This window comes from Girardinichthys multiradiatus, chromosome 23 (assembly GCF_021462225.1).
Source record: "Girardinichthys multiradiatus isolate DD_20200921_A chromosome 23, DD_fGirMul_XY1, whole genome shotgun sequence".
Lineage (NCBI taxonomy): Eukaryota > Metazoa > Chordata > Actinopteri > Cyprinodontiformes > Goodeidae > Girardinichthys > Girardinichthys multiradiatus.
The window spans coordinates 26,629,500-26,647,650 of NC_061815.1; the positions used below are offsets into that span (position 1 = coordinate 26,629,500).

The following is an 18,151-nucleotide window of genomic DNA, read 5'->3' on the forward strand; positions in this document are numbered from 1 at the left end:
ACTTGTTGTATATAGTACTGGTCAAAAGTTTTAGACACTACACTTTCCCTTTAAATAGTTTTCTTTATGTTTATGACTATTTACATTGTACATAGATTCTCACTGAAGGCATCAAAACTGTGAATAAACACATATGGAATTATGTAGCAAATGAACAATTGTTAAAGATCTTTAAATATGATTTATATTTTAGATTCCCTAAAGTGGCCACCCTTTGCTGTGATGACTGAAATATTAAACTTTGGCCATCTCTCAATGAACCTCTGGGAAGTTCTTTCAAGTCTCTTTGGAAAACCATTTCAGGTGACCACCTGATGAAGCTTATGGAGAGAATGCTAAGAGAGCAAAGCAGTAATCAAAGCAAAGGGTGGCTATTTTGTTGAATCTAAAATATAAAACATTTAGTTATTTCACACTTTTTGTTTACTATATAGTTCCATGCGTGTTCATTCATAGCTGCGTTGCCTTTGGTGAAAATATTCATTGTTAATAGTCATGAAACTAAAGAGATACATTAAGTGACAAAGTGTATCTAAAACTTTTGACTGATAGTGTATGTTTTAAGCATATGTCAATCTAAAATCTTATTCGTAATGCTTATTTAGTAAGAACGCACACTTGTGGTAGTGTTAACATATCCTCCTCTGAGTACATTCAATGATTTGACCGGTGTTCTGTCTTCACTTCAGGACCATGGACAGAAACATTAGCAGAAGCAGACATTCAGGGCCCAAAGCCGAAACCATATCTTCGATATTTAGGTCCTATTTTCTGTATTAAGGTTTGTTCAGTGTTTTTTTTTTTTTTTTTTTTTTTTTTTTTTTGTTTTGTTATGAACAGTAATGCATTGAGGAAAAATACGTTTTAATATTATTTGTGTTACACGTTGTAACCTTCAGTTCCCATTTCCTTTGTCGTCCTGGATATTTCTTACATTTGTTGGCCCCTTTACATTCCCTGGCTTTGATAAATTCATTGTATATTTTGGATACCTTTTTGATCGATGCTCATAAAAATAGATATAATTGACAATACAATTCAGAAATGTGGCTTGCAGTGGTTTGGGAGCATGATATCCTTTCTAAATTGTTTTATAGATGTTTTACATGTGGAGTTACTGTGTAACATTCTGTAGTTTTATGGTTTCGACTCTTAGGGCCGCTGTTGACCAGCGTGCTGATAGATTATAGCGTCTATGCGGTGCCACCATTCTTACATTGTGCATATTACATAAAGTGAGCACAACACTCGATCATCGGACGGTTTTGCTGGAGGAGGATTGCTTAAAAAGGATAAACAGATATATCCTCTGCACTTTTTTCATTCTGTACACGACTAAGCTTTTAAACGGAGGCCTTGGAATCGATTTCAGTGGTTCTTTTTTTATTTAAAAGACTGGATGCTCAAAAGGGTAAAAACGAAAAGAACAATGAATCGGCCGGTATTGCTATTCGTCTCTCTCCTTTCTCTGGACTCGGTGATCGGGCAGGCCAGCTACTCCATTCCAGAAGAAATGCCCAAAGGATCCTTAATTGGAAATATCGCTCATGATTTAGGATTAGAAACTAAACGTTTGGTATCCGGTAAAGCTGAGATTTTTAACAGAAACAGCGCCGAGTACGTCGAGCTGAACAGAGAAAGAGGAGTGCTCCTCGTCAAGGAGAGAATCGACAGAGAGGCGCTGTGTACAGAGACCACGGTTTGTGCTTTAGATTTTCAGGTTATTTTGGAGAATCCGATGGAATTTTACACAGTTACAATCCAGATAACAGATGTTAATGATAATGCACCGACGTTTGAAAAAGGCGAGATGAAATTCAAAATTAGCGAGTCAGCCATAAATGGTGCAAAATTTGTGTTAGAAAGGGCGGTAGATCATGATGTTGGAATTAATGGTCTCCAGGATTACCTTCTAAAACCATCAGACCACTTTGTATTGAAACTGCACAGTAATGCAAATGGCCACAAAAACGTGGAGATGGTTTTACAGAAGCCTTTAGACCGAGAGAAACAGGAGCAGATAAATCTAGTGTTAACAGCTGTAGATGGGGGGGAGCCGCAGATGTCAGGTACGATGCTAATTGTTATTACAGTCTTAGACGTTAATGATAATGCTCCTGTTTTTACACAGAAAACATATAAAGCTGCAGTGACTGAAAATTCCCCGAAAGGAACAGTTGTGGCTACAGTTACTGCGTCAGATGCAGATGACGGTTCTAATAGTAAAATTACGTATTCAATCACAAACACTTTAGATAACGTAAGAAAAGTATTCAAGATTAACGAGGAAAACGGACAAATTTCATTAATTCAAAATATTGATTTCGAAAAATCAAAATATTTTCATATAAATGTGCTTGCTAGTGACAATGGTGGACTGACAGATTCTTCAAAACTGGTTGTCGATGTGCAAGACGTCAACGACAACAAACCTGAAATTAGGATAATGTCAAAGTCAAATGTAATAGCTGAAGATTCAAACCCTGACACAGTTGTTACAATTATAAATATAGAAGATTTAGACTCTGGAAAAAATGGGGACGTAAAATGCTTTCTCAAGGAAAATGTGCCTTTTATTTTAAAATCATCAAGAAATAATTTCTATAGTTTAGTTACAGACAGTGAATTAGACAGAGAGAGAGCCTCTGAGTATAATATAACAGTGACCTGCTCTGATGAAGGAGTCCCCTCCCTCTCCAGCAGCGTCACTCTCACCTTACAGATCTCTGATGTGAATGACAACGCGCCTGTCTTTGAGAGGAGCTCATATGAGGCCTACATTGTAGAAAACAACACACCAGGTATCTCTATATTCACAGTGAAAGCCACAGACGCTGACTGGAACCAGAATGCCCGTGTTTCTTACATACTGGAGGACTCCTCTGTTAACGGAGTACCAGTCTCCTCATATGTGTCCGTTAGTGCTGATAGTGGAGTCATCCATGCAGTGCGCTCTTTTGACTACGAGCAGATCAAAGATTTCCATTTCCGGATCAAAGCGCAGGATGGAGGCTCTCCTCCACTCAGCAGCAACGTGACTGTTAAAATCCTGATCCAGGATCAGAACGATAACCCACCTCAGGTTCTGTACCCAGTCCAGACTGGTGGCTCTGTGGTGGCTGAAATGGTGCCTCGTTCAGCAGATGTGGGCTACCTGGTGACTAAAGTGGTGGCTGTTGATGTGGACTCTGGTCAGAACGCCTGGCTCTCCTATAAACTGCAGAAAGCCACAGACAGGGCGCTGTTTGAAGTGGGCTTACAGAATGGAGAAATAAGAACTATCCGTCAGGTGACTGATAAAGATGCTGTGAAACAGAGACTGACTGTTATAGTGGAGGACAACGGGCAGCCCTCTCGTTCAGCTACAGTCATTGTTAACGTGGCGGTGGCGGACAGCTTCCCTGAAGTGCTGTCGGAGTTCACTGACTTTCCACACGATAAGGAGTACAATGACAACCTGACTTTTTACTTAGTGTTGGCTCTGGCTGTGGTCTCCTTCCTCTTCATCACATGTTTAGTGGTTATTATATCAGTGAAGATCTACAGATGGAGACAGTCCCGCATCCTGTATCACTCCAGCCTCCCTGTGATTCCATATTATCCTCCACGTTACTCAGACACTTTGGGAACAGGGACTCTGCCACATGTGTACAACTACGAGGTGTGCAGGACGACTGACTCCAGAAAGAGTGACAATAAGTTCGGAGGAGCTGGTGGTCAGAACGTGTTGATAATGGATCCCAGTTCTACAGGGACGATGCAGCGGATACAGAGTGAGAAGAACATCCTGGATGAACCTGACTCTCCTCTAGAGGTGAGGAGCGCTGTGATCACTATTAAATAACTTTTAGTATGCAGTCTTGATGAATGAATATTGCATTTATATTAATCTGCGTATGAACAAAATGTGTATTTCTCATCGTGTTTTCAGTACAACATTAAGGACAGCTAGTCTTTCACTCATTGTGATTTGTTCTGTGTGTTGCATTACATATGTTTCAGTACCTTGGAGCTAACCACGGCTTCTCCACTGTATTTAATAATAATAATAACAATAATCACCATCATAGAGCAACTTTTTTAAGTATGATTTTTTCACTTCATTTATTTCTTGTTACTCATTCTAACAGTCTTCTCTAGGTTAGACAATTTTTATACATACTTAAATTTTTCATTTTTATTAAAATTAAACTTTAAGTAGCCCAAGTAGAAGAGAAGCAACCAAAAGGCAGTGGTCCCTGTTGCAGTTGTTGACTTCGTTTATGAATATTCTTGGTCAGAAAGGGCACAATTTTTGTTGTCCCTCATCATCGCATTGTTGGACAACAGACAGCATACATATACAACATTTATTTTTCTGGCTGTTTTGAAAATGTCTGACATTCTTTTTTTTCAGTTTTTCATGCTAGGAAACTATAGAAAAAGTTAAGATCAATTCAGTAAAATAAATACCTGTCATTGTAGTTGCTCCTACAGTCATTAGTATGAAGAATATACAAAAGAAGAGACAAGCATACCCCTGTTGAGAACCTGTTGATGACAACTTCTTTCGAGAGAGAGCATCATTTTCCCTGACTACCTGTCGCCGACAAGTTGAAAAATCCAGCACCCATTTAACCATTCCAGCATCAATTAAAATCAGAGAATAAATTGTTAACTAGAACATGTGACTGGGTTGTATTAAAAGCTGATAAGAAGTCTACAAATAAAAGCATAGCACTTGTTTTGGTACCTGCACAGTGCTTAGCAGTAAAGAAGAGTAATGATAGCATCTTTTCCCCTCTTTGGCCTGGTATTTAAACTGGAACTGACTGAGCTAGCCTGGGCCTTCTTCATAAGGGTTTGGGTGATCAGCCACTAAAAACCTTCATAACCATTGTTGTCATGGCCACAGGCATTAGGTCATTGTGCTCCTTTTGAAAATTAAGTTTTAGCCACAATTGATTCCTTCTGTGGCTTTGGTAACCTGTGCTGCAGAGTGATAGGTTAAAAAGATCAGAGCATATGCCAGAGTCTGCACAGACTCTGAAAGGTTTACCTGTAATCATGTCAGGTCCAGGGCTCTCGTTACATTTAAGAAACATGGACCTAACAGAAGTAGCAGAAATTGAAGGCTTTTAAGTAGCAGGTAAACTGATGTTCAGTGAATCAAATAAATCACTTTGTCCTTGAGTAAAATCATGTCCATCATTGAAATGTAAATAAAAGTCATTTGGTGCATTTTCAAGTACTTAAATTAAGACGAAGTCATCAGTGGTAATTGGTCCAAAGTTGTTCTTGTCTTGACTTTTCAGAGCCTTCACTCCATCCCATAGAGCCATCAGATCATTACTGTGAAACTTGTCCTCTGTCTTACTTTTATTTTGCATTTCTGCCCTCTTAATTTCCTATCTGACTCCTTTGTTAGTTATTAATCTGTCCTTGTCATTACCATGAACAAAAATATGTTTCTTAGGGACCACATCATTTATTTGTCTCTTCAACTGAGATTTTTTGTTTGGGAACTATTTGATCTGTTCCGTGGGGATGATAGATTTTTTTTTCAATAAAGAAAATGAAATGATATCTCCTCAGACATCACATCAAGGTCAAAAGAGTATTTAAAAACCTACCATTCTGTTCACTCCAGGGCTCCTTTTAATTCCTCAACAGCACTCCAAGTTAACATTTCCACCTTTCTAGTAGCTACGTTTCCTCTTTTCAAAGTGGTATGTAGCTTGGGATGATGAGGATAGTTCTATGATCAGAAAAACTAAGGTGGAGGGCAGGGCTACAGACCTGTAGGTGCCTTTTACTGTGCCATAGCATAAATCAATAACCTTGAGTTTGGCGGAACAAGATATGTACTGCAGGAAGTTAGTCAAAGTTTTTAAATTAGTGTGATTTAAATCACTCTAATTTATGCATATCTATGCCTGCAGTACACAGTCTCTCGGACAGTGATGTGTTTGCGCGCCACCGCTGACTGACGAGACAGACTCCTCCCCCTGGGGATTTCCCAGTGATGACACGGTCCTTGTCGAGACTCACCAGCGCTCCAAACATGGTGAGAATAGCCCAAGTGTCGGTATGCCCAGTAGTAGACAATGTTTCAGTGAAAGCTATGATACATGCCTCTATGAATTTCACCAGATGAGTAACGCTGGCGTGGATCTTGTCCAAGTTATTTAGTAGGAACTGGACATACCCCTCCCCACATGGCTGCTTTGCGGCGGAGTGACAGCTGCTTCAATATCTGTCTGACGCCGCCCCGTCTTCCCAGTTTCCGTACTTTATATTTTATTGTCATGACATGTAGGCTTATTAAAGTTCTCCTGATACCAGAGAATCTCTGCCGTTGACTGATCTACCGTGCTCAAGTCCATACATGTATGTGAATGCTGTTGATTCCTCATATTCTCTAAAAATCCCCCACAATAATGAATCCTATCACATCATAAATACCTGGTAACATTATACATGCCACCCAACATTGCTCCATCTGATTGCCTTGTTCTGGACATAACTGTTGTTCTCGTTTTGTGCTTCAGCACAATGGACAGTGATATCTCCTGAACTCTTCTTCGCGCATCTCTTAATATTGAATTTATATGTTTTTCTTGACATTTTCCCGTTCAAATCTTGTTCATTTTCTGTGGAGTCCGCTTTATTGCTTTTTTTCTCATCTCAGTGTAAGATTTTGAGAAGTGGAGGTACAAGATTATTTAGACGTGTGTGTGCCTTCGTATTTATGTTGTTCAATCCGTGACATGTAAAACCTAAATGAAAGCAAATCAGTTCTTTGTATAGTCGTTTAGAAAGAGCCTGCATTTCTTTTCTTTTTTTTACATTAAATAGATCTTTATGAGCTGATTTCATATTGTTATTCTGCAGTTTTATGCTTTGGACTCTTAGGGCCGCTGTTGACCTGAAGTTTGATAACCAAGTAGGCATTTAACTCTGCTTCTCCTGTGTAACGTCGCCATAATACAAAGGGAAATCAACACAGCGGACATCGACATTTTCAGAGGATGGTTGTTTAACAAGCTCAGGAATTAAATAATCTTCCAAAATTGATTTTTCAGCAGCGGATGTTTTTTTGTACAGCTACTGAGATTTGACTTGGAATATAAGCAAGAATCTTTATTGTTTAGACAAAGAGATCGTGAGGCGTTGTTTGGAGCAATCCATCTTGGACAATGAAGCGGCAAGTATTGTCCTTTCTCTCTCTCGTTTTGATTGACTCGGTGATTGCGCAGATCAGTTATTCTATTCCAGAGGAAATGCCAAAAGGATCTTTGGTGGGAAATTTTGCACAGGATTTAGGTTTAGAGATTAAACGTGTTATATCCGGTAAAGCAAAGATCTATTCCAGGAATAGTGAGGAGTACGTCGAGCTGAGCAGAGAAAGAGGGGTCCTCCTTGTTAAAGAGCGAATTGATAGAGAGGCATTGTGTACGGAGATGGAGGTTTGTACTTTAGATTTCCAGATCATATTGGAGAATCCGATAGAATTTTACAGTGTTACAGTACAAATCACAGACATTAATGATAACGCACCGACATTTGAGAAAAGGGAAATAAAATTTAAAATCAGTGAGTCAGCCGTGGCAGGGGCAAAATTCGACCTAGAAAGAGCTTTGGATCATGACGTTGGACTTAATGGAGTTCAAATATATGAATTACGTCCGACAAATAATTTTGCTCTGAAGCTGCATAATAATCCCGATGGCAATAAAAACGTGGAGATGGTGTTACAAAAGCCTTTGGACAGAGAGAAACAGGATCAGATAAATCTGATCTTAACGGCTGTAGATGGAGGAGAGCCGCAGATGACAGGAACGATGCAAATTGTTATTACAGTATTAGACGTTAATGATAATGCTCCTGTTTTTACACAGAAAACATACAAAGCTGCAGTTAGTGAAAGCTCGCAAACTGGAACAGTTGTTCTCACCGTTACAGCCTCGGATAAAGATGAAGGTACTAACAGTAAAATAACATATTCTATCACAAACACACAGGGAACAATCAGACAACTTTTTGCAGTTAACAAAGAAAATGGCGAACTTTCTCTAACTGGAAACATTGACTTTGAAAAGAATAGGCACTTTCAAGTTAATATACGTGCAATTGATGAAGGAGGACTAACTGATTCCTGCAAGGTAATTGTTGATGTGTTAGATGTTAATGACAACACGCCTGAAATCAACATAATGTCCAAGTCAGGACTGATATCAGAACATGCTGAACTCAATACAGTTGTTACAGCAATAAACGTTGAGGATCTAGACTTTGGAGAAAACGGAAAGGTAAAATGCTTCATCACTGAAAATATACCATTTCTTCTAAAATCATCAACAATTAACTTCTATAGTTTAGTAACAGACAGTGAATTAGACAGGGAACGAGCCTCTGAGTATAACATAACAGTGACCTGCTCTGATGAAGGAGTCCCCTCCCTCTCCAGCAGCGTCACTCTCACCTTACAGATCTCTGATGTGAATGACAACGCGCCTGTCTTTGAGAGGAGCTCATATGAGGCCTACATTGTAGAAAACAACACACCAGGTCTCTCTATATTCACAGTGAAAGCCACAGACGCTGACTGGAACCAGAATGCCCGTGTTTCTTACATACTGGAGGACTCCTCTGTTAACGGAGTACCAGTCTCCTCATATGTGTCCGTTAGTGCTGATAGTGGAGTCATCCATGCAGTGCGCTCTTTTGACTACGAGCAGATCAAAGATTTCCATTTCCGGATCAAAGCGCAGGATGGAGGCTCTCCTCCACTCAGTGGCAACGTGACTGTTAAAATCCTGATCCAGGATCAGAACGATAACCCACCTCAGGTTCTGTACCCAGTCCAGACTGGTGGCTCTGTGGTGGCTGAAATGGTGCCTCGTTCAGCAGATGTGGGCTACCTGGTGACTAAAGTGGTGGCTGTTGATGTGGACTCTGGTCAGAACGCCTGGCTCTCCTATAAACTGCAGAAAGCCACAGACAGGGCGCTGTTTGAAGTGGGCTTACAGAATGGAGAAATAAGAACTATCCGTCAGGTGACTGATAAAGATGCTGTGAAACAGAGACTGACTGTTATAGTGGAGGACAACGGGCAGCCCTCTCGTTCAGCTACAGTCATTGTTAACGTGGCGGTGGCGGACAGCTTCCCTGAAGTGCTGTCGGAGTTCACTGACTTTCCACACGATAAGGAGTACAATGACAACCTGACTTTTTACTTAGTGTTGGCTCTGGCTGTGGTCTCCTTCCTCTTCATCACGTGTTTAGTGGTTATTATATCAGTGAAGATCTACAGATGGAGACAGTCCCGCATCCTGTATCACTCCAGCCTCCCTGTGATTCCATATTATCCTCCACGTTACTCAGACACTTTGGGAACAGGGACTCTGCCACATGTGTACAACTACGAGGTGTACAGGACGACTGACTCCAGAAAGAGTGACAATAAGTTTGGAGGAGCTGGTAGTCAGAACGTGTTGATAATGGATCCCAGTTCTACAGGGACGATGCAGCGGATACAGAGTGAGAAGAACATCCTGGATGAACCTGACTCTCCTCTAGAGGTTAGAATATATATATATATTTTTTTTTTTGCTTTTTATTTTGCTTTCAATCTTAGGTAGAATTTGAATAATTTATTAGTTTACCTGGTAACATTGTAATCTGAAATTACTTTTGACTGAAACTGGCTTGCGAAATGAATTTCTCTACTGGATTTTGTAAAACTAAGTATGTGCCAGAGATTAGTTGGCGTATGCAAAAGGCATCTGAATTTTTTGTGCCTTTCCTTCATATATCTATTCACAGCTTGGTGGGATTTGGGACTTCCTTTATTGGCGAAGTTTTGCGGTCTTTTATTTCTGTCCCTTATTCTAGTTGTGTATTTCAGAACCAGTGAAAGTGACACATACTTATCTATGAGGTGGAGCTTTATTTCTATTTTCTTTTTTACTCCTTTCTTGTGTTTATATTAATCTTATGCGTTTGTTCTTCTATACATGTGTTGCAAATACGTTGCTGTAATGTTCAGATATTTTTCAGTGAGACTTTCCTTGTCACTATAATCTACGAAAATGAGACTGAAGCAATACCACTATCTTACTAGACGTTCTTACTCACAGCATGTTGTTTTTTGTTTTTTGTTTTTTACCTTAAATTTTAACACATATTTACCTCGGTTATCTCTGCGTTTGGTTGGTTTTAAAACACTCTATTATTACTTAAAAGACCCAAGTAGTTGACTTCATTCAAAGGGCAATAAAAATGAGGAGAGGTATAAATCGGTTTTGTAATTCTGAGCTCTGGACTCTTAGGGCCGCTGTTGACTTGAATTTTATAGACTGAGCACATGATACCAGCTGCGCCTCCTTTGTAATTTCTCCATTATACAACGGCACCTCAACAGAGCACAAACGACTCAGGAAGAGATCAGCTGATGAACATAAAAATACATATTTCTAACATCGAAGGATTGCTCTGCTGGAGATAATTCACATTGATGAAATCTGAAGTGACGTTGGAATATAAACAAGGACGTTTTTAAAGAACACAAAGAGATCGTGGGGCCTATTTGGAAGAACGTCGGACTGAACAATGGAGTGGCGAGTATTGACGTTGTTCTCGGTTGTTGTCCTCGACTCGGTGATTGCGCGCATAAGCTATTCTATTCCGGAGGAAATGCCAAGAGGATCTTTGGTAGGATATATTGCGCAAGATTTGGGTTTAGAGATTAAACGTTTTATATCAGGTAAAGCACGGATCTATTCCAGAAATACTGAGGAGTACATGGAGCTGAACAGAGAAAGAGGAGTCATTCTCGTTAAGGAGAGAATCGACAGGGAGGCACTGTGCGCAGAGACCACGGTTTGTGCTTTAGATTTTCAGATTATTCTGGAAAATCCTATGGAATTTTACACAGTTACTGTCCAGATTACAGATATTAATGATAATGCACCGACATTTGAAAAAAGTGAAATGACATTTAGAATCAGCGAGTCAGCTGTGACAGAGACCAAGTTTGTGTTAGAAAGGGCGGTGGATCATGATGTTGAAATGAATGGTGTTCAAAGATACGAGTTAATACCGATGGATAATTTTGTTTTGAAAGTGCACAATAAAGCCGATGGTAACAAAAATGTAGAGATGGTGTTACAGAAGCCTTTAGACAGAGAAAAACAAGAGCAGATAAATCTGGTTTTGACGGCTGTGGATGGAGGAGAGCCGCAGATGTCAGGAACGATGCAGATTTTTATTACAGTTTTAGATGCTAATGATAATGCTCCAGTTTTTACTCAGAAAACATACAAAGCTACAGTTACTGAAAATTCAGCGATAGATACCGTCGTTGCTGCGGTTACAGCAACAGATGCGGATGAGGCACCTAATAGTAAAATAACATATTCAATTACTAATATGCAAGGAAATGTTAGGAATATTTTTAAGGTAAACCTGGAAAACGGTGACGTTTCTCTGTTAGGAAACATTGATTTTGAAAAGAACAAACGTTTTCAAATCAATATTGGTGCAACTGATGATGGGGGGCTAACTGATTTCTGTGAGTTAATTGTTGATGTGCTAGATATCAATGACAACAAGCCTGAAATAAACATAATGTCGAAATCAAATGTAATATCCGAAGATGCTGAACTAAATACAGTTGTTACAATGATAAATACGGAGGACAGAGACTCTGGAGAAAACGGGAACATAAAATGCTATTTGAATGAAAATGTGCCTTTTATTTTGAAATCATCGACAGAGAATTTCTACAGCTTACTGACAGACAGTGAATTAGACAGAGAACGAGCCTCTGAGTATAACATAACAGTGACCTGCTCTGATGAAGGAGTCCCCTCCCTCTCCAGCAGCGTCACTCTCACCTTACAGATCTCTGATGTGAATGACAACGCGCCTGTCTTTGAGAGGAGCTCATATGAGGCCTACATTGTAGAAAACAACACACCAGGTCTCTCTATATTCACAGTGAAAGCCACAGATGCTGACTGGAACCAGAATGCCCGTGTTTCTTACATACTGGAGGACTCCTCTGTTAACGGAGTACCAGTCTCCTCATATGTGTCCGTTAGTGCTGATAGTGGAGTCATCCATGCAGTGCGCTCTTTTGACTACGAGCAGATCAAAGATTTCCATTTCCGGATCAAAGCGCAGGATGGAGGCTCTCCTCCACTCAGCAACAACGTGACTGTTAAGATCCTGATCCAGGACCAGAACGATAACCCTCCTCAGGTTCTGTACCCAGTCCAGACTGGTGGCTCTGTGGTGGCTGAAATGGTGCCTCGTTCAGCAGATGTGGGCTACCTGGTGACTAAAGTGGTGGCTGTTGATGTGGACTCTGGACAGAACGCCTGGCTCTCCTATAAACTGCAGAAAGCCACAGACAGGGCGCTGTTTGAAGTGGGCTTACAGAATGGAGAAATAAGAACTATCCGTCAGGTGACTGATAAAGATGCTGTGAAACAGAGACTGACTGTTATAGTGGAGGACAACGGGCAGCCCTCTCGTTCAGCTACAGTCATTGTTAACGTGGCGGTGGCGGACAGCTTTCCTGAAGTGCTGTCGGAGTTCACTGACTTTCCACACGATAAGGAGTACAATGATAACCTGACTTTTTACTTAGTGTTGGCTCTGGCTGTGGTCTCCTTCCTCTTCATCACGTGTTTAGTGGTTATTATATCAGTGAAGATCTACAGATGGAGACAGTCCCGCATCCTGTATCACTCCAGCCTCCCTGTGATTCCATATTATCCTCCACGTTACTCAGACACTTTGGGGACAGGGACTCTGCCACATGTGTACAACTACGAGGTGTGCAGGACGACTGACTCCAGAAAGAGTGACAATAAGTTCGGAGGAGCTGGTGGTCAGAACGTGTTGATAATGGATCCCAGTTCTACAGGTACGATGCAGCGAATACAGAGTGAGAAGAACATCCTGGATGAACCTGACTCTCCTTTGGAGGTTAGTTAAACATATCAGATAATCAATATTTATTTTCTTTCAAAAAATCTCAGATCATTTTTGTCATTGATGTTCTTAGTTTTCCGGCTATTGTTTTGTAACCTAATTGTTGTATACTTGTGAGATGTTACAATATGAATATTACAATGGTCTTTAAACATTGTAATATCCTTACCCTGGGTGTGTTTATGTAAGCAGTTATACATTTTAAATGTATGTAGGCTAACATTTTAGTCTATTAAGCCTTGACTAAATTCGGTATATGGCTCATTACATCATTTGATGTTTAACATTTTTCAAAAACACAATGAAATATTTTACAAGCCGTTTTTATGAACATTGATTCTGTCCCATTTTTTACTTGAAATCACTGTCATACGTTTTTCCAGTATGTATTTGACTCAAAAAATGTGTTCCCCGTATAGTTCGAAATCTTTCTTATCCTGCTATACATATATTTAAATTTCTATGAATTTCTTATTCAAGTGACCATCTTCGGCCACATGTTTTCCATTAAAACATTTGTGGTGTTATTGATCACAAAAGTTGTATTTTCTTCTTTTCCTTTAGAATTTAGGATTTTTTTTTAAAATATCCTTGGACTTTTGTTTACTATTTATTTGAGCTTTTTTCATACTTTGTTAGCGCTGTGTACGTTTTTCGTTTAGTTTAATTGGTATTTTATAATAGATTATTATTTAACACCTATAAAATATGTATATTGTCAGATCACTACTCTTCAAAGTAAAACAATGATTTTAGATGATAAAACTGGTTATTTTCATATAAAGACATTAACGAAGTAGAATGTTTTTTGTGGCGTTAACGTGTTTGGTTAAGCTGTCCCGACAGAAAGTCGTGAAATGAAAAATCTATGGTTGCTGTTTGCAGTTTTACGTTATTGACTCTTAGGGCCGCTGTTGACCAGCGTGTTGATGAGTGAGTGCAGGTTTTTACCAGCATCGCCCATGTTCCATCGGCATAAAAAGACTTCCCTCCCAGGAAAGACATAACGTTGTTGATATGTAGAATTTAAGCAAATTCGGGGAAAATACCTTCGGTTTTATTAATCCATAATATCTGGGATGTACTTTGTGATTTGGTTATAGAGACTCGACTGGATTGTTCTCTGACCTACGGACAAATTGGGGGAAATCGCTGAAAAGAACAGCCTGATAGAACAATGAAAGGACGAGTGCTGCTGTGTTTCGCCCTCATTTTCTTTTCCTCGGCAACTGGACAAGTAAGCTACACGATACCAGAGGAATTGCCAAAAGGATCTTTAGTAGGTAACATAGCGCATGATTTAGGTTTAGAAACCAAGCGTTTAATATCTGGCAAAGCCCGAATTTATACTTCTGACAGCGACGAATACATCGAGCTGAACGGAGAAAGAGGAGTTCTCCTTGTTAAAGAGAGAATCGACAGAGAGGCAATCTGCAAACAGACGACGCCCTGTGCGTTGCATTTTCAGATTATTCTGGAAAATCCCATGCAATTTTACACGATTACCGTCCAGCTGACGGATATTAATGACAATCCGCCGACATTTGAAGGACACAACATTGAATTAAAAATTAGCGAGTCAGCGGCAGTTGGATCAAAATATGAACTAGAAAGAGCTCTTGATCTGGATGTGGGAAGAAATGATCTTCAAAGGTATGAATTAAAACCAACGGGAAATTTTGCTCTGAATCTGCATAGTAACAGTGATGAGAATAAAAACGTGGAGATGGTGTTACAGAAGCCTTTAGACAGAGAAAAACAGGATAAGATCAATCTGGTCTTAACGGCTGTAGATGGAGGAGAGCCACCGATGTCAGGAACGATGCTGATTGTTATTACAGTCTTAGATGCTAATGATAATGCTCCTGTTTTCACACAAAAAATATATAAAGCTACTGTCCATGAAAATTCACCAGTTGGAACAAATGTAGCTACTGTAAGAGCGACCGATGCAGATCAGGGTTCTAACAGTAAAATAACATATTTAATAACAAACAAATTGGATAACGTGAGGAAAATATTTAAAATAAATGATGACAAGGGGGAGATAACTTTAATAGGACATTTAGACTTTGAAGAATCGCGTAATTTTGAAATAAATGTACGTGCAAGTGACGAGGGAGGGTTAACTGATTCTTGTAAGTTAATTGTTGAGGTGCAAGATGTGAATGACAATAAGCCGGATATCAACATAATGTCCAAGTCAAATGTGATAGCAGAAGATGCCACTATTAATACGGTGGTAACGATGATCCATATTGAGGACAAGGACACTGGTGATAATGGTAAAATCCACTGTTTTATTAGCGAAAATTTAGAATTTTTGTTGGAGTCATCAACTAATAATTTCTACAGTTTAGTTACAAACAGTGAATTAGACAGAGAACGAGCCTCTGAGTATAACATAACAGTGACCTGCTCTGATGAAGGAGTCCCCTCCCTCTCCAGCAGCGTCACTCTCACCTTACAGATCTCTGATGTGAATGACAACGCGCCTGTCTTTGAGAGGAGCTCATATGAGGCCTACATTGTAGAAAACAACACACCAGGTCTCTCTATATTCACAGTGAAAGCCACAGACGCTGACTGGAACCAGAATGCCCGTGTTTCTTACATACTGGAGGACTCCTCTGTTAACGGAGTACCAGTCTCCTCATATGTGTCCGTTAGTGCTGATAGTGGAGTCATCCATGCAGTGCGCTCTTTTGACTACGAGCAGATCAAAGATTTCCATTTCCGGATCAAAGCGCAGGATGGAGGCTCTCCTCCACTCAGCAGCAACGTGACTGTTAAAATCCTGATCCAGGATCAGAATGATAACCCACCTCAGGTTCTGTACCCAGTCCAGACTGGTGGTTCTGTGGTGGCTGAAATGGTGCCTCGTTCAGCAGATGTGGGCTACCTGGTGACTAAAGTGGTGGCTGTTGATGTGGACTCTGGTCAGAACGCCTGGCTCTCCTATAAACTGCAGAAAGCCACAGACAGGGCGCTGTTTGAAGTGGGCTTACAGAATGGAGAAATAAGAACTATCCGTCAGGTGACTGATAAAGATGCTGTGAAACAGAGACTGACTGTTATAGTGGAGGACAACGGGCAGCCCTCTCGTTCAGCTACAGTCATTGTTAACGTGGCGGTGGCGGACAGCTTCCCTGAAGTGCTGTCGGAGTTCACTGACTTTCCACACGATAAGGAGTACAATGACAACCTGACTTTTTACTTAGTGTTGGCTCTGGCGGTGGTCTCCTTCCTCTTCATCACGTGTTTAGTGGTTATTATATCAGTGAAGATCTACAGATGGAGACAGTCCCGCATCCTGTATCACTCCAGCCTCCCTGTTATTCCATATTATCCTCCACGTTACTCAGACACTTTGGGAACAGGGACTCTGCCACATGTGTACAACTACGAGGTGTGCAGGACGACTGACTCCAGAAAGAGTGACAGTAGGTTTGGAGGAGCTGGTGGTCAGAACGTGTTGATAATGGATCCCAGTTCTACAGGTACGATGCAGCGGATACAGAGTGAGAAGAACATCCTGGATGAACCTGACTCTCCTCTAGAGGTTAGTTTTTTTGATGACAGTCATTTGCTTTATTAGGTGTTGTGGTTTTTGATACAGATGCTTATTTTGATCATAGTGCAGTTCTCTTCAGTTTACCAAATTATGTTGTGTTTATTTATTTTTTAAATATACTTAATTTAACCCCACTACAGCCTCAATTGTCTCTCCCGGGATATTTGTATTGATTAATTAATTTATTTATTTGTATTCTTCTAATCCAACTTTATTTATAAAGCCCCTTAAAAGCAGGTCACTAGACCAAAGCGTTGTTCATATTAAATCCCAATATAGACATTAAATTGAGTCAAAAATACAAATAAATTCAATATACTGTACATAAGAGAGGGGCACATTTGGGTACTTTAATTGGCATCCAGTTCGTCTTGACAGCTGGATTTTTCAGTGCAGCTGAGAAGATTCGTTCTGGTATGCTTTGAGTCTGTCCTCTAGCCAACCATATTAAACAGTGCACCTGAAACAAGGACAACACAATACAGATATATAACTAAGGTTCTCCAGGGTCCATCTCTTAATTTCTTTGTAATGAGTGAAATATCCGCACTTTAACTGAATCATCTATAAAATCAGATCCACAATATTTAGTAAAAATGTGCCGTCCCAACCTGTGTACATTAGACATCGCAGATTACTGAGCTCTGTTTTCAGAAAGCAATGCAGTCTGAAGACAGCTTGTCAAAAATCTCGGAGATTTTCCAAGACAAAAAAATAAGAAAATACTCTGAATCAAAAACGTTGCTTCTGCTTCTTTTAAATAACTTTAAAATGCATACATGTAATTAAAAAACTGAAAAATGGGTGTTATCTCAGGCTATTGTTGGATTATGTTTAGGTTTGACAGCTTTCTTGTCTAAAGTGCTGTCATGCCTAGTAACGTTAGCCCAACTGTGCATTTTTACGTTTGTTCTAACATACTCATAATAAGCAGAGTGACATATGTTGTTCTTTGTTACTGTGTTCATGAAAAATATAAGAAACGAGCTCAAACGAGCTTATAAAGACTTTAAAAAAAGGAACTTACCTCGGGTCGTTCTGTCATCGAGGACGTCAGGTTTGAGGGCCAATTAGAAAACCCAGGCCAAACTAGACATCTTACTGTAATTGGTTGAGTCTGTTGCCCTGACAACGCCCCTCCTTTCACCCGCCACCCCCTCCTGTTCACAGCTGGGTTTTGATACAAGCAACCTGTACCTGCAAGGATTGTTTCAGACGTCAACACGCGCAGGAAAAGAGTTAAGCATGTGAGAGAGAAGGGGTGAGCATGCGCAGCAACAGATTAGAAACGTTGTGTTCACTAACCTGTGGTTGTAGTGGGAACATTTAACAAAATAAAAATATGTGATCAATTATTAGTTTGCAGATTATGCTTTATTTGTGCAAATGTCTTTTTAAGCATTTGTTATTTCTTTTTTGCCGCTTTACATTCACAGCAAGTTTCTGTGAAAATTTAGCCACAACCTTAAATGATTTTACATGTATGTGCGTTTTTGGTACAAGTAAATATTTAGCTGTACAAGTTCAAATTTTTTTTGCTGTGGAACTTCTCACATCGTATTGCAGAGATGTTCACATCCAAAATACAAGCTC

The 18,151-nt window shown here is 39.9% G+C and overlaps 4 protein-coding genes across 31 annotated transcripts in view; all 4 read left to right on the top strand.

Annotated features, from left to right (window-relative positions):
• Positions 1–18,151, top strand: part of LOC124860211 (protocadherin gamma-C5-like) — a 295,710-nt gene that overhangs the window by 173,761 nt on the left and 103,798 nt on the right. The window contains exon 1 of one of the 28 annotated variants that reach the window (XM_047353296.1): positions 14,037–16,546. The exons of the other annotated variants lie outside the window; for them this stretch is intronic. Within the exon in view, the coding sequence (XP_047209252.1) occupies positions 14,162–16,546 (2,385 nt within the window). The 5' untranslated portion in view covers positions 14,037–14,161. Of the gene's footprint in view, positions 1–14,036; positions 16,547–18,151 lie in introns of those variants that run through there. 28 annotated transcript variants of the gene reach the window in all.
• On the top strand, positions 1,238–3,844 carry LOC124860733 (protocadherin gamma-A9-like). The gene has a single exon (XM_047354266.1). The coding sequence runs from the start codon at positions 1,400–1,402 to the stop codon at positions 3,842–3,844; it is 2,445 nt and encodes an 814-aa protein (XP_047210222.1). The 5' UTR covers positions 1,238–1,399.
• LOC124860734 (protocadherin gamma-A11-like) lies at positions 6,981–9,898 on the top strand. The gene is made up of 2 exons (XM_047354267.1): positions 6,981–9,563; positions 9,890–9,898. The coding sequence occupies exons 1-2, from the start codon at positions 7,179–7,181 to the stop codon at positions 9,896–9,898; spliced, it is 2,394 nt and encodes a 797-aa protein (XP_047210223.1). The 5' UTR covers positions 6,981–7,178.
• Positions 10,385–13,002, top strand: LOC124860229 (protocadherin gamma-A2-like). Its single transcript, XM_047353341.1, has one exon. It carries the CDS (start codon positions 10,594–10,596, stop codon positions 12,985–12,987), a length of 2,394 nt encoding a protein of 797 aa, XP_047209297.1. The 5' UTR covers positions 10,385–10,593; the 3' UTR covers positions 12,988–13,002.

Bases quoted from the DNA above. Each gene is read 5' to 3' on its own strand.
- LOC124860733 (XM_047354266.1), top strand. From the start codon at position 1,400: ATGCTCAAAAGGGTAAAAACGAAAAGAACAATGAATCGGCCGGTATTG.
- LOC124860734 (XM_047354267.1), top strand. From the start codon at position 7,179: ATGAAGCGGCAAGTATTGTCCTTTCTCTCTCTCGTTTTGATTGACTCG.
- LOC124860229 (XM_047353341.1), top strand. From the start codon at position 10,594: ATGGAGTGGCGAGTATTGACGTTGTTCTCGGTTGTTGTCCTCGACTCG.